Source organism: Papaver somniferum, chromosome 3 (assembly GCF_003573695.1).
Source record: "Papaver somniferum cultivar HN1 chromosome 3, ASM357369v1, whole genome shotgun sequence".
NCBI lineage: Eukaryota > Viridiplantae > Streptophyta > Magnoliopsida > Ranunculales > Papaveraceae > Papaver > Papaver somniferum.
The window spans coordinates 91,875,203-91,890,404 of record NC_039360.1 but is presented as its reverse complement, the minus strand read 5'-3'; the positions used below and the strand labels follow the sequence as shown (position 1 = coordinate 91,890,404).

General features: G+C 35.4%; 2 protein-coding genes across 2 annotated transcripts; both read left to right on the top strand.

Moving 5' to 3' along the window:
- Positions 1–814: 814 nt before the first annotated feature.
- LOC113356815 (methionine aminopeptidase 1D, chloroplastic/mitochondrial-like) lies at positions 815–4,673 on the top strand. Its single transcript, XM_026600045.1, has 10 exons — positions 815–974; positions 1,352–1,421; positions 1,810–2,038; positions 2,767–2,928; positions 3,026–3,067; positions 3,307–3,378; positions 3,644–3,723; positions 3,830–3,927; positions 4,076–4,123; positions 4,263–4,673. The coding sequence occupies exons 1-10, from the start codon at positions 866–868 to the stop codon at positions 4,406–4,408; spliced, it is 1,056 nt and encodes a 351-aa protein (XP_026455830.1). The 5' UTR covers positions 815–865; the 3' UTR covers positions 4,409–4,673.
- Positions 4,674–4,861: 188 nt separating this feature from the next.
- On the top strand, positions 4,862–7,335 carry LOC113356816. The gene is made up of 6 exons (XM_026600046.1): positions 4,862–4,991; positions 5,262–5,404; positions 5,488–5,643; positions 5,893–6,015; positions 6,174–6,317; positions 6,600–7,335. The coding sequence occupies exons 2-6, from the start codon at positions 5,279–5,281 to the stop codon at positions 7,035–7,037; spliced, it is 987 nt and encodes a 328-aa protein (XP_026455831.1). The 5' UTR covers positions 4,862–4,991; positions 5,262–5,278; the 3' UTR covers positions 7,038–7,335.
- The last annotated feature ends 7,867 nt before the right edge of the window (positions 7,336–15,202 follow it).

Here is a 15,202-nt window from a genome sequence, read left to right as displayed (position 1 = left end):
TGCTAGAGTACATGGACAAAACCTGACCAAATATCATACAAAAGAATGGAAATTACCAGGAAAACATACACACAAAATTAACTTTGATGCAGCTTGGTTATCTATTAACAATCCATCAAGTTTTGCCTTAATTCTTAGAAACGAAACAGGTGAATTTGAACAAGGAAGAGCAGGACCATCAAGAACATCAACTCTGGAGGATGCATAAGCAATAGGTTTACCAGGATGCATAAGCAATAGGTTTACCACAAACATCAAAATGGGATAAGGAGCTTCATCTTTTAAATTTCACCATTGAAGACGATTGTATGAATCTTTTTGACTATCTCAATGGAATATGATCTTCAATCTCTTGGACAAATCAAACAATCATGGAAGAAGTTAAATTGGAAGTCAGTGGTTGTCCAAATTTTCTATGTTTTTCCTTAGTTCCTAGAACGACAAATTGTGTAGCAGATTTTGGCAAAAGAAGCAAAACTCTTTCATTGTACTTTAAACTTGGATCTTATTCCTCCGTCTTGTATTGTTAATGCTTCATAAGTAGATAAATCTAACGAGGGAAGACTCCACATTATATAACTCTACTCATTGTGTAATCACAGACTCTAATTCCCCAACTTAGTCTGTTTTAATATATATACCGATTTGCAAAAAATAAAAAAAAATAAAAAAATAAAAAATTGAAAGAAGGATAAAAGATGCTCTAAACCTTAGTTGGTCGCTTGATGCTGCTTTCGAGTTGGACCCCGTTCATAATCAAGTTGTCCTTGTCCCTGTCCCTGAGAAATAATACACACCAAAATTGGACTTCCTTTGGATAAAACAAAGAGAAAGGTTTCCCTCTCTTCAATAGTCGAAGAAAAAAATGGTCTGCACTTCTTCACTTCAACCTCGTCTTTTCTCTACCTTTGTCGGAGATCGCCTCACTCATTCTAAACTCCCACTACATCAACTCTTCCACAACAATAGCAGAGGTTTCATTCTTTCTTATTCTATTATCGCTCACTTCACTAGTTCGACTTAAAAGGTTTTTATTAGGTATCCACGCACTTGTATAATTCAATTTTTTTCAGTTCTCTTAAACATTATTAGTCGCAATCTTCAATTGCTTATCAAATGTGTACAATTTGGTTTTGGGTTGACGCAGTAGTGTCTTTTATTTTACTTCACAAGTTTTTTGTTGCCAAGCTCGAATAGCAACATAATCTGGGTATTACAAGAATATTGTAATCAGGTCATGAGTGAATATTGAGATATGAAATTTTAGAATTGGGTTTTCCCTAAGTACTTGTTTATGTCTTGGGTAATGATTATTTCTTAAAGCCTGATTTGAGTCAAATTCTTTAAGCAGGAACGGATTATGTGCCGCTGCAGTTATCAAAAACATATTGTAGCTTAACTGATCTCTTTTTCAATAAAAGGTATGTTACTATCTCATACACACAGCATTTATTTTGATTGTTGTTTCTAAATTCCATTTTATTAGATTTTTCATTTTTTTTTTTTTACTGTAAGTGGTTTTTCTTATCTCAGTTTTCGATACCGAGGTAGTAATATGTCTGTTGCTACAAATTTCGTACTACCATATGTATGTAAATTGAAATTTTGCCTGTTTTATGCATTCTTACAAATGCACTCAAACTCTCAAAGAAATGGAACTGTGACTGAAAAATATCCATCTTAAGTTGACTTGTTGCAAATGCACATTTTACTTTCCTTTTGCTCCACATATCAATCTTTTCTGCATTTCCGTATGTGCACGTGGTGCTTTCACAAACATGTTGGTATGCTAATTTCTGAAACTAGCAGGAATCGAAATAACTTGCAAAACAATAAACGAAAACGTCTAGAGCCCGGAAAAGTGTCACCTCGTCGGCCTGTTCCAGAACATATACTCAGGCCACCATATGTGCAATCAAAGCAGTCACCAGGAATTGCAAGTGGGCTTGAAATACACGATGAGAACGGGAAAGAGTGTATGAGAGCTTCCGGAAGGCTTGCTGCGCAGGTGTTGCAGTATGCCGGAACGTTAGTGAAGGTAAAATTTTGGACTAGAGATATGGATGGTGATCTTGTTTGCTTTTGCAAATGATTGCAAAGCAGATTATCACATGATGACCTACTGTATAGCCTCATTAGGAGATAGAGCGGGAGACTATTTTGATATTTTAATTGTTTCTTTTTGTTCCGTTCTTTCAATTGTATGAATTCAGTTCATGCGGTTCTTTCTTATGCTAACCTAAAAGACATATATGAGTTTTACCCCAAAAGAAAAAACCACCACTGCCAACTGCGCAGAAAGGCTCCTTTTGCCTTCCCTAAGTTCAGGTACTTATGATCAGAATAACTTGTGAATTGGTGCTTTATGACATAATATATAGGTGTTCGAGGATATTTTAAGTTCCTGGAATATAACGAGCTCTAAAATATTCCCCCTGAAGTCTTGTTTTTTTTTTTTTTTTTTTTTTGTTGAAGTGTTTCTTTTCTCAACATTACTTTGTTCTATGTGGTCGCATAGTGAACTCAAACTATATTAATTCACTTCCCAACAGTTTCATGTAACAAATATTTTTCTTAAGCTTAAAGCTTCTTGCCTTTTCTTGTGTGCTCCTGTAGCATTAGGTTAGTCACTTTTACTTAGTAACTTAATAATGGTATGGGAAATGCAAATAGTAGGTTGAAAACACTTGATTAGGATTTCATGTAGGCAGTTGGAGAATCAATTTGGTTTCACCTAATTTTTTTGATTATTGCTTCTACTGGCAGCCAGGACTAAAGACTGATGAAATTGATGAAGCTGTTCACCAAATGATTATAGATAACGGGGCATATCCTTCGCCTCTGGGCTATGGTGGGTTCCCAAAGAGTGTTTGCACATCAGTGAATGAATGCATTTGCCATGGGATACCGGATTCGCGTGCACTTGAGGTGCATCATTGCATCTGCTCGTTCATATCTATATTTATTGACCCATGCAAACAACATTGAAGTTTAAGAACTGATGAGAGCACACATTCCTTTGCAGGATGGCGACATAATCAACATTGATGTCACTGTCTATTTGAATGTATGTTCTTCCACTTCTTTGATTTGAAGTATATGGAATTATTAGATGCATATCTCATATTAAACAAGTGAAACATGCTTTTGTTGCCTTAATAGAGATTTAGGGCCTTTTTATCCTGTCAATCTGTTATTGAGACGAGATTTCATGTATTATAAAGAGTGGTTTCTGATTTGCTTGTCTGTTTCTTTCCATTTTAAAGCCTTTTTATATTGATGTGTGTGAATTATCATTTTGTGTAGGGCTATCATGGAGATACGTCCGCTACTTTCTTTTGTGGCGATGTTGACGACAATGCACGGAATCTCGTTCAGGTAAATCTCTGGAGGCTGCTAAGTAGGCCAGTTGGCGTGGTACTATGCGTCTTAACCATTTTCTCATAGTTTTTTGTTTTACCTTAAAACTCTTCCCTTTATCGAATTCTTTCTATTGTCTTCAAAAAAAATTAATTTCTGGTCCTTATCTTACCCCATACTGCTAAAAATGAGAACTGTGCTGTCAAAACCAATTTCGTAGTTTTGTAGGTTTATCTATCTGGATTCTGCAAAACAAAAATTAATAGTTGTGTTTGTCCTCTAGGTAACTAAGGAATGTCTAGACAGAGCAATCTCAATATGCGCACCAGGAGTCGAATACAAGAAAATTGGCAAAGCGATACAGTAAGTTGTACTGTATCTTACAAAATTTTCCTTTTGGCATTTGAATCTTCAAGTTTTCCTTGTGTATGTATAATATCCAATCCTCACAGTTAAAAGCATTTTGAAGTGATCATGCAGATAAACATAAATATGGTGTTGTTCGACAGTTTGTTGGCCATGGGGTTGGAAAGGTTTTTCACGCTGATCCAGTAGTTCTACATTACAGTATGTGCTTTATGATTTCCAGATTCGAATTATCAAATTGAAGCTATAATATTTGACATGGATAGATAGGTTGGCCGTTCAATCTTACTGTTGAGTCTTTTCATAGTTTGGTCTCGTAGAGTTAACGTTGTTATTTTTCTCTTACTAGGAAACAACGATGCTGGACGAATGGTATTAGGTCAAACCTTTACTATTGGTAATAATCTTTGGGCATTAGTTTAACGTTGTCCTGCTCAATCTTTATTTTGTTGGCACTACAATGTTGGTGACTTGCTGACTTTGAGTATTTATTAAAGCCTTTTGAGTCTAATAAATTACATTACTCCTTTTTGCAGAGCCAATGCTGACAATGGGTAGCTATAATCCTGTTATGTGGGATGATGACTGGACAGTTGTTACAGCTGATGGAAGTCTTTCTGCTCAGTTTGAACACACATTACTAATAACCGAAGATGGTGCTGAGATAATGACCAAGTGTTAATTGTACATGCGATATACCTCTAAATGCTTTGAGAATCTATATAACGATTCTTCTCAACAAGCATTTACAATGTACTAAAAAAGAAAATGGATGTAATTTCCATTTTACGCGTAGTGGCGTACCATTGTTTACAGTTGAATCCTTGTATGTAACCCTGATACATGTTGCTTATTGCTTCAATAACACAATGTTCAGTATATCGATAGAATTGTTCTTTCATTTATTATTTGATTTAGATGCTGGAATAAAAAACACTTGTTCAGTATATTGATATCAGAAATTCTGTTCTTTTCCGTCACTTGGGAGTTCTTAATTTTGAACTGTCTGACTCAAGTTTGAATTTAGAAACTAAAATAGTCAGATTGCCGTCACCATCTGACTCACTTCCTCATGAAGCCAAGTCAGACTCACGCAAGCTGTTTGGGGTGTAGATATCAGAGCCTTTTCACAGAGTTATCTTCATTTGCACACGTGAATGTTTCTATACAGTCTCCTTGGAGTCCCCGTTAAAGGGTTCCTGGGTACAAACTGAGATTCTGGATATGGAGCCTATCAATCAATCAGATCCATAATTCTAACTCCAGTAAGTAAATTATCTCCCTAATAGAGTTTCAGTTACTATTTAGGGTTTTAATTTTTCATTTGCTAGTCCCGAAGCTCAAAATTTATTCCATATTCTCTGTCAAACGCTTACATCCTAAATTAATTATCTGTAGTGATGTGGGTTTCGATTCATGTATTTTATACTTGTGTTATAATTTTTATGATTGTTGAATTCGTCCCATGCTGGAAATGCTCCAAAATAAGCAGCTAATTAATTTTCTTTTTTATTTTATCCAACAATATTGATCAGATAAGATACACACTTTAATGGAAGACGGGAGAGAAAGTAGATCAAGTTTGGGTTCCCTTAGTAATAAACGTCCTAAAGCCTTTGATATAGCGTTTCCTTCGTTTTTTGTTCAAATTCCGCAAAAGCTTCAAAATTGTTTGAAGGTGGTTATTTTCTTCTAAGTCTCTTCAAGTGGTTAACTATTGTTCCTAGACTTGACTATATTTCTTTTTTCTTGATGTCATAGTCACATTTCAAGAACTCAGCGAAAGATGAGCTTGGAGCGAATTCTATTATTATAAAGGAGAATAACTCATTTGCTACTCGGAAACACGACTTGGATAGGCAATTGAAGGCTTGGAACAATAATCCCACTTGGGTTGACGAATCTCCTGAAATTCAGGTGTTGAAGTGTTAAAAACTTACAATAATTCATCTCTTTATGTTTCCATATATCAAAGTATATGAAAAGGTCTTTCTGATGCATCAAGTGAATTGTTATCCAATATAGTTTACTAAGTAGCTTTGTGCTTAGAATGCGCTTTAACTGATATTATTATTTGAAAGATGACAATGCAGATATGGTTCAGCTTACGAAGCAATACTAATAACTCCAACGTTGTCTTTTGTTTTGTTGATGTTGTGGTGGCAGGTTAGTGTACCAAAAGGTTCTTTATGCAACCTTAGTGTGAAAGTCAAAGTCGGTTTGCCACCAGATGCAATCTATGACATTGTCACTGACCCTGACAACAGAAGGGTCTTCAAAAATATCAAAGTAATTGCTAGTTACATTATTCTCTTCCATTCTTTCTCTTGAGTTGGAACTTGTTGCCGCAGGGTAGGATGTCTATAGCATAAGCTTCTACATTTAAAGATGTAGTTGTCTATCCAATCATTATCTTGTCTTGATAACTAATATGAACTCTGTTTCAGGAAGTTATATCCAGAAAGGTATTGGTTGATGAGGGTTCAAGGCAGGTTGTCGAGGTGGAGCAAGCAGCTATGTGGAAGTTTCTTTGGTGGTCGGGAACCATAGCTGTCCATGTTATGGTTGACCAAAACAGAGAGGATCACTCGGTAAGTGAAAGTTTCTGTCATCTGCATAAAATTTGTAAAAGCAATTGTCAGCTAAATATTTTTTTAGCCTCTTTGGGTAACCTTAGAATCTATGTTTTCCCGCTTGTGTTTATCAATGATGAGAGCCACGTCAATGATGAAAGGTTTTCTTTAAACCAGCATCGTTATCGTTAACGGCCTTAGAGCAACATGCCATATACTGATAGGATACCAGTTAAGAACTAACTTTAATTTCGTGACTGATCATTTGTTTACATTCTCGATCAATCTTATGCTCCTCAGATGAAATTCAAGCAAGTGAAAACTGGTTTTATGGAAAGATTTGAAGGGTGCTGGAAAGTGGAACCTCTATTTGTTGATGAAAAAATGTGCTTTCCTTTGAAGCCGAAAACATGGGCTGACTATGATCTGTGCACTGGGGGTAAAGGACGAGTTGGATCAATTGTTAGTTTACAACAACTAGTACAGCCAGCTATTGTTCCACCACCACCAATTTCCTGGTATCTAAGGGGGATAACCACAAAAACTACTGAGATGTTGATATTGGACCTTTTGGCCGAATCTGCCAGAATTAGAGGGGATATTTCTACTGCAAATTCTGACCAAAAGCAGGTAGAGTTATTACCAGAATTAGGCGTAGTAGGCGATAAGATACATATTAAAGCGAGATGGGCCAGTCATAGAAGGAATTCAAGGCGGCATGGTAACCATAAAAGGTAACAACGGAATCGTTATTAGAAGTATGATTGACGTGCATATATGTTCACCAAGTATTAAGCACATGTACCGTGTAAGGTGTTTCCTTAGGGAGAACGTATCGCGTAAGAAGCGTTTTCTTTGGGAGAATGTATTTGTATTAATGAACAGGGCCTCTTACCAGCTAGGCTATTGCCTAGAGCATCACATTGTTTGGGCCCAAAATTTTAATTCTTTTCTTACAGCTTGATTGTTTTAGTGCTCTTACATAGTGGTTGATAGATACTATTTAGCTGTTATTGAATGATGTTTGTTTTGTAAACATGGCCTACTGCTTTCTATCTAGCTATCTACTTTCTTATAATTTTTATGTAAGAACATTAGAATCATTGAGAAGATCAATTCTCTTCAAATTAATTTCGATATTCTTCTTCCCAGTAAATTCATATAAAATTTGATAATGAGTAAAACTATGCCACTTGAAGAAGATCAAATTTGACTATATTCTTTTTAATCATATTGTATTGATTTAAACTAAAAAGAAATTACGCGTAGGTACGGTACAACCTTTGGAGTCATCAATTATATATAATCTTGGAAAGAAGGCCTACGTATTCCCAAAAGTTAGTTTTAAAAGATTTTTGTTGATTTATGTCAGCCGCTAGATTTGCTAGTGCAACCGACGTCTGGTTGGCGGTGGATTATATGATGCAGAATGGATCGCATTTGGCCTCTAATTTTGTTGACCATATCTTGCAAGTACAATGGCGTCTCGATCCGAATTGTGGTGAAATAAACGAGGTTTTGTGAGTTTGATTCCAAGTAAATTGTTGTCCATTATCTGTTTGTCACTGTTCTGACCGCTATAAGCACGTCCCATGTTTCCGCCACTAATTCCTTGATTATTTCTAGAGGTTGTCCCATTGCTGCGATCGTGGTAATTGAGGAATTTTTGCAGAAAATTCAAATATAAGTTTGACATTAGAATTAACGGAAAAAATATATATTACAAAAAATAAATAATCATAGAACTAGAAAAGATCAAAACATCAAGTATCAACTCTTTGAATAAAGAACCTTACTAGAGCATCGCTCGGTTGAACCCACAAGTATTAGTATGTCAGGCTTGTTGTCAATGTTAGATGACCAAAATTATATATTGACTAGTCTGATAGATCAGTCTCAGATTAGGATTAGAACATGTTAATTGACTATCAGAAATCACTGGATACTTGACAATTGAAGACTGGAACAAATATGTGACAACTTCATCAACAGAGTTATGTGAAGACTGTCTATCATATTTACTTATTATTTCTACTGTTCTATCTTCCGGAACAATGTCCTATGCCTTTAAGTATATGATGAATCACAAAGAAGAAGTTCCGAATTCAAGCTTGTACTTGAAAAATTTCAACGTATTAACTCAAGCATTGGATATTCATAGGTCTTATCACTTTTGAGGATGAAAGTAATCTTTATTCTTCGAAAAACTATGTTTGTGAAATATAAGCTTAAAAACGTCAAATTGTGCTTTTATCCGCAAACTGATTTTTTAGGTTGAGAACTATGCAATTTATTGATGTTACTAAAAAAGTGGGGGTCTAACAACCACACCCAATAATTCGTTTGGAAATCTGAATGGACTAGCTCCAATATACTTTCAAGAGAATCAACTAGACAGTCAGACTCAATCTTAAGAAAAGTATATCAAAGAGTTTTATATCTCTATCTCTTGATCAATCCGCAATCAGCAAATAGGAATTTGCGAGACCGATTGAATATAAGAGGATTGACTTGAACGGTACCAAAGACCAATGTTCAAGTGTCAATCAATTCACTCAACAACCCAAAGGCCGGATACAATAACTGATTCATCTTAACGCACAACCTGTGATATTTCTATTATATAAATAAAATATAATGCGGAAAAGAAATAACACAGACACCATAATTTTGTTAACGAGGAAACCGCAAATGCAGAAAAACCCCGGGACCTAGTCCAGAATAAACACACACTGATTATAAGCTGTTACACCAATTTCCTACTACCTATTCGGACTAGATGTAATACCTCCTTCAGCACTTGTAGAACTCCTAGCAGAATACCGATTCTCTTTAGAAATTCTTCACGCAAATCTTCTAGCAAAACCCAAGGTGCTCTTTAAAAGATACACCAACACGATTGATACGATTTGATATTTTGTTTGCACAAAACACCAGTTTGATTTCCTTTTAGATGTGAATCAAGGTTTTGGAAATCTTGTGTTTGTTTTGATAAAAACAATTACTAAGTAAAAGTAATATCAAAACAAACTTGTAGATTAGGGATTATTATACTCTTCAATAAAAGGAAGAGAAACCTAATAACTCTACAACAAGAACAACTAGAATAAATCTATAGATATCTTGTTTAAAACTTCTCAAGGATTTTTACGAGACGCCTCAATAGAAGTTTTTCTTTCTAGTCTCCGATTTCGACTAACAAGTGTTGGTATACGATCGGAAACTGAAATCTATCAAAACCTAGGGTTTATGATCAACAACTCTTGAATGGTTTTGTATCAGAAGAGAAAACCTTAGAATAGACAAGAGGTGAAAAACCTAGATTACAAGTTGTATAATCAATCACGAAGATTTAATCCAACTTGGCTTTGTGATCCCCAATACAAAGACTTTTATCTCACTCTTGTTCACGAAGAACAAAAGACATGGAAACAACCTGCAAAGCTTACGCCAATATTCCAAAGGGGATGAAAACTGTGTAAACTCACGAACCCTTTATTTATAGTGAAAAGTTAGATTGAAAACAAATCTAGGGTTTTGACTATTTTCCTTTTTCAAGACTCTCCTAATTATGAGAGTCTTTCATAAATTACAAATATTATGCATAAATGATTAATTAAATAATTAAATAGCAAATATTTATTTATGTGAATATATCACATTCTAACTTAGGAAGGAATTAAAAGTTATCTCAAACACTTTAATATGGTAATCAAATGTGTTTGGAATCATAGCCATCTTGCCTAGACAAGGAAACATCACCAACTTGACCAAAAATAGCTTTTAGTCACGAATTGGGCCCAAGTCCATGAACTACTACAAACAGCCCATGGATTGTTTTCTACTAACGAACTTTAATAAATCACTCATAACTTCATCGTTATAACTCGGAATTGGGTGATTCTTGGCTCCTTGGATTCGTAAGCTTATTCACTATAACATGAGATTATTTATAAGGATAAAGGTTATTGTCTCCAAGTTCATGAATCAAATAACCTCAAGTATATATACATAAATGTACATTTACCGTCATCGGAATTGTTCTATAGAGTGAGCATATATCTTGATAGATTAGAAAGGTAGAATTGAACAAGAATCCAATTGAAATCAATCACATACCTTTGTTGATGAAGTACTTGTTGATGTCTTCTTGTAGTATTCAATCTTCATTATTTAAGGATAGCTTCGATTCAACTTCTTAGACCTAATCTAGTCGGAAACTATCTTTAGTATGCTAAATCAAGAATGCATTTTGGCAACTAGAATTGACAACTAACTTGACATACCAACGCTAGTGGGTTCAACCGAGCAGTGCTCTGACAATCTCCCCCTTTGTCAATTTTAGTGACAAAACCATTTTACATATGGATTTTGTACTTGTTAAAAGCAAAATCGACAAGCTTGATTTCCTTGGTTCTTCAACTCTTCATGTGTTCATCCTGTACTTGTTGAAGATCCATCATAGTATTATTACACATCATCAAAGTTTCATTATATCACAACTTTGACAATAATACTACGGTGATATGTATCACTCCCCCTTAGTCAATACTCCATCTCAACATGAAAACCACTCCCCCTTACATAATGACCCGTAAACCATATGTATATGTAGTGTGAACTACAAAATAATTCTCCCCCTTTTTGTCAATATAAATTGGCAAAGGTACGAAGACTGGTGGGATCCTCATGAAATTTTCACGGAGACACTTCATGACCAAAAGAATGAAGCATGTCAACTTTGTTTAGACGATATCACAGAGTCGAAACTTAGTGACTTCAGCAAGGAGTTTATAAAGATACAAGTAACTCCTTCATGTTCCAAACCCGCTTCTCCCTACAAAGATATGACAATTAAGCACAAGTTCATTTAAGAACTCTCTCCCATAAGATGTCATTCCCGAAAGAACAACAAGAGTGACCTTACTCCAGAGATAAGGATTTATATATTGGATTTTAGAAAACCCACAAAGAGATGCGAACTAAGGACCAATCATTGAAAGTATCTCATGAGATCAAGTTACTAAACAATAGAACTATGTCATGGTAATAATATACAATATGTAATCATGAAGATCAAATATTGTGATCATATTTTCTAAGATACAAACTTGTATGAAAAAGAATTGGTACGCTTAGAAGGAAGAATAATCTTTTTAATAAGGATTTGCACCAAGAATGGTTACCATAAGAGTATGAAAAAAGATTCTTTGACAATAAAAACCAACATCCATGGCTTTGATAATTGCTTCTAACCTGTTATATTTAAGAATTCTAATCACAAATCAAGTTATGTAATTAAGACTCATACATGTGGTATGTAACCATATTCTTCTTCACCATAACTAGTTCAATTGACTCAAATGAACTAGTTAGAGAGTTGTTCAATTGCAAGGAAATCTTATGTAACTACACAAGACACAATTGAAGCAAAGATGATTTGATTCACTTGAATCGGTTCATGAACTTTATAGCCACAGTTTGCAAACTAAATTCCTTAGTATTTAAGTATAAGTTCAAAACAATCATCTTTAGATATAACCTAACTCAAGTTCGCGGACTTAAGTTCCTGGAAGGAGTTCACAAACTCCAGCAGAAATTCTCGGGTCGAGAACTTCCGCCAGTTTGCGGACTTAGCTCATGCACATAGTTTTCCAACTCCAGCAGAAATTCTCGGGTTTAAGAACTTTGCAAGTTCGCGTACTTGGCTCATGCCATACTTCCAGTTCTATTGATCAACAAAGTTCGCAAACTTTGGTTCAAGGAATAAGAACTTGTACATATATGTGTTTCCACAATAATTCTTATGTCCACCATTGGTTATATAATCTAAACTCTCATTTCAATCATTAAAACATTCTTAGAGGACATTATATAGTTTGTTAAACCATTTCTCGTCAAAGCAATTTTCAAGGTTATTGAAACATATCATGACTTTCGTCACTAGGTAAAGATGAACTTGGTTAAAGGGAATGCTTACCAACACATATTTCGAGGAATATGTAAGCTAGATAAACTCCGCTCGAAACAATAAATTGTTCCACATATCCAGAAATTACCCAACACAATATGTGTGCCCCAATTCTTTTGCAATCCTCACCGCATTTAATAGGGATTCATGGTGAGGATGCACTTTCAACACAATCAGGTTGTGTTGAGGTGAGCAAAATCTTGCTCATGACAGGTATTCGAAACAAAATCAAACATGGAATCTAGGAATTTAACAACTTCCTTGAAACTTTCAATAATTGTTCCATACCTTTTTAAGATGTTATCCCTTTTCGAACTCTTGTCTGGGAGATACTTCTTAATAGTACTTGTTGCTTTATTGGTCTTCTTTGGTACCCATTTCTGAGCAGCTTTTGGAGCAACGTATTTCTTTTTATTCCCAGTATAACTATGGAACTTCTTGGGGGGAATACTAAAAAAGCTGATATTATGAGACTCAGTTTTTCTCCAGTTTGGAACATCAGATCTTGTCATCTTAGCAGAATAAGATCTGATTTTATCTCGTTTAAGAAATCTGCAATTCCTTTGCAAGTGACCTGGTTTTCCACAATAAAAACAGTGTTAGTAGAACGGGAAAAGTTATGTTTAGTGTTACCTGAATGTTTATGTGCTTGCTTTGGAACTTGACAGGATTTTCTCTTTTCGTTATCAGCAGTTGATAGAGATACTTTATTTTTGTCAACGGTGGAAGGTTTTGGTTGAGAAGAATCTTTAGCTTTGAAATTTTTTACCTCTTTGCAAATACTAGAAGCGTCTATTCCTTAATAGCCTAATCTTCGTGTATCACGATGAAATCTACATGCTCCCAATATCGAGGTTAATTTATCTGAGCTGCTATTTCTAGACAAACTCTCTTTTAAGCTCGAGTTTTCTTCTTCCAAACTTTTGACCTTTTCAAGCGCAATGAATAGATCATCCTTGGATGATTCACATTGAACTTTGAGATCTTCTCATTCTGAATCGAATAACAAGTTCATCTCAATGTTCTCCAAGTTATCTAGCTTTGATTGAAGAATGATTTCCCGATCACGACCTTCGGCAATTTCTTCTTTAAGATTTCGTATTTCGTTGAGATAATCTCTTGCACCACTAGAATCAAGTTGGTCTTGCAAGTCTTTATTCCGACTACGAAGTCTGTCATACTTAACTTTCTCACTGAAAATGGTGCTTTTAGCTTTCGAGAGTTTCTGATGACATTCTTTAAGAAGATTATTAGCAACTGGATCATCATGGAACACTTCTTCGTCAGAATCAGAACCAGTATCCGAAAGAATTTTTCCAGAAACTAATGCAACCTCGCCTACGAGCTCTTGAGGATTATAATATTCGGGTCCATCATCAAGAGTAGGAAAATCTGCTGCATATGCCGATTGTCTATGGCTCCAGTTAGGACATACTGAAGACAAGTGCCCGAAACCACGACAGTTATAGTATTGTACATCATCCTTAGGAGATGTTACACTTCTAGAAAAACTCTTTTTCCTGTCTCTCAAGAATTTTTTTTTTTTATGGAGTAACATACTTAGTATCTGTCGAACCAGATTATCCTTAGAGGATTCAGAATTGTTTCGGGATTTAAGAGAAATCACCTCTTTTCTTGCGTGTTCATTATCAAAGATCTTTAACTTTCCAGCAAGAGTATTTCTGGAGAGTGTAGAAAGATCGTTTCCTTCTTCAATGGCATATTTATTAGACTCGTATCTTGATGGTAGAGACCTGCGAATTTTGCACACAATATCTTTCTCCAGAATAGTTCTTCTTAACGCAAACAAGGAGTTAACTATTTGAGAAAGTCTTTGGTTAAACTCATCAAAGGTTTCATCATCAGACATGCGAAGGTTTTCCCAGTCAGAAGCTAGATTTTGAAGCCTTGCTTCTTTCTCTGCGTCATTTCCTTTGAATATGGTTTCTAAGATATCCCAAGCATCTTTGGACTTATTATACGTAGTAACGTGGTGCTGAAGATCTGGGGTAATGACGTGGATGATGGCATTCAAACCGTCGGAATTTTGCTTTGCATCAAGTATCTCGGCAGGACTGTATTCACCAATGTTCTTGGGAACGTTTACATCTCCAACTGCCACAAAGGGAGCATCATAGCCATTAACTACATATACCCATGATTGAAAATCGCGTGCTTGAATAAAAGCTCGCATAGAAATTTTCCACCATAAGTAGTTTGTGCCATCGAAGGCTGGTGGTACGTTTATAGAGATAGCACCTCTGTCCATAGAATCAGATTGCTACAAACACAGACTTATGAGGTCTTAGCGTGTTTTCCTGCTCTGATACCAATTGAAAAAGCGAGGGTCTAACAACCACAACCAATAATTCGTTTGACAATCTGAATGGACTAACTCCAATATACTTTCAAGAGAATCAACTAGACAGTCAGACTCAATCTTAAGAAAAGTATATCAAAGAGTTTTATATCTCTATCTCTTGATTCAATCCGCAATCAACAAATAGGAATTTGCGAGCCCGATTGAATATAAGAGGATTGACTTGAACGGTACCAAAGACCAATGTTCAAGTGTCAATCAATTCACTCAACAACCCAAAGGCTGGATACAATAACTGATTCATCTTAACGCACAACCTGTGATATTTCTATTATATAAATAAAATATAATGCTGAAAAGAAATAACACAGACACCAGAATTTTGTTAACGAGGAAACCGCAAATGCAGAAAAACCCCGGGACCTAGTCCAGAATAAATACACACTGATTATAAGTTGTTACACCAATTTCCTACCACCTATTCGGACTAGATATAATACCTCCTTCAGCATTTGTAGAACTCCTAGCAGAATACCGATTCTCTTTAGAAATTCTTCACACAAATCATCTAGCAGAACCCAAGGTTCTCTTTAAAAGATTCACCAACACGAT

Excerpts from the sequence above, each read along its gene's own strand:
- LOC113356815 (XM_026600045.1), top strand. The coding sequence starts at position 866 with ATGGTCTGCACTTCTTCACTTCAACCTCGTCTTTTCTCTACCTTTGTC. Across the intron at positions 975-1,351 it reads CTTCCACAACAATAGCAGAG|GAACGGATTATGTGCCGCTG; the intron begins GTTTCATTCTTT and ends TTCTTTAAGCAG. Across the intron at positions 1,422-1,809 it reads GATCTCTTTTTCAATAAAAG|GAATCGAAATAACTTGCAAA; the intron begins GTATGTTACTAT and ends TGAAACTAGCAG.
- LOC113356816 (XM_026600046.1), top strand. The coding sequence starts at position 5,279 with ATGGAAGACGGGAGAGAAAGTAGATCAAGTTTGGGTTCCCTTAGTAAT. Across the intron at positions 5,644-5,892 it reads ACGAATCTCCTGAAATTCAG|GTTAGTGTACCAAAAGGTTC; the intron begins GTGTTGAAGTGT and ends TTGTGGTGGCAG. Across the intron at positions 6,016-6,173 it reads GGGTCTTCAAAAATATCAAA|GAAGTTATATCCAGAAAGGT; the intron begins GTAATTGCTAGT and ends ACTCTGTTTCAG.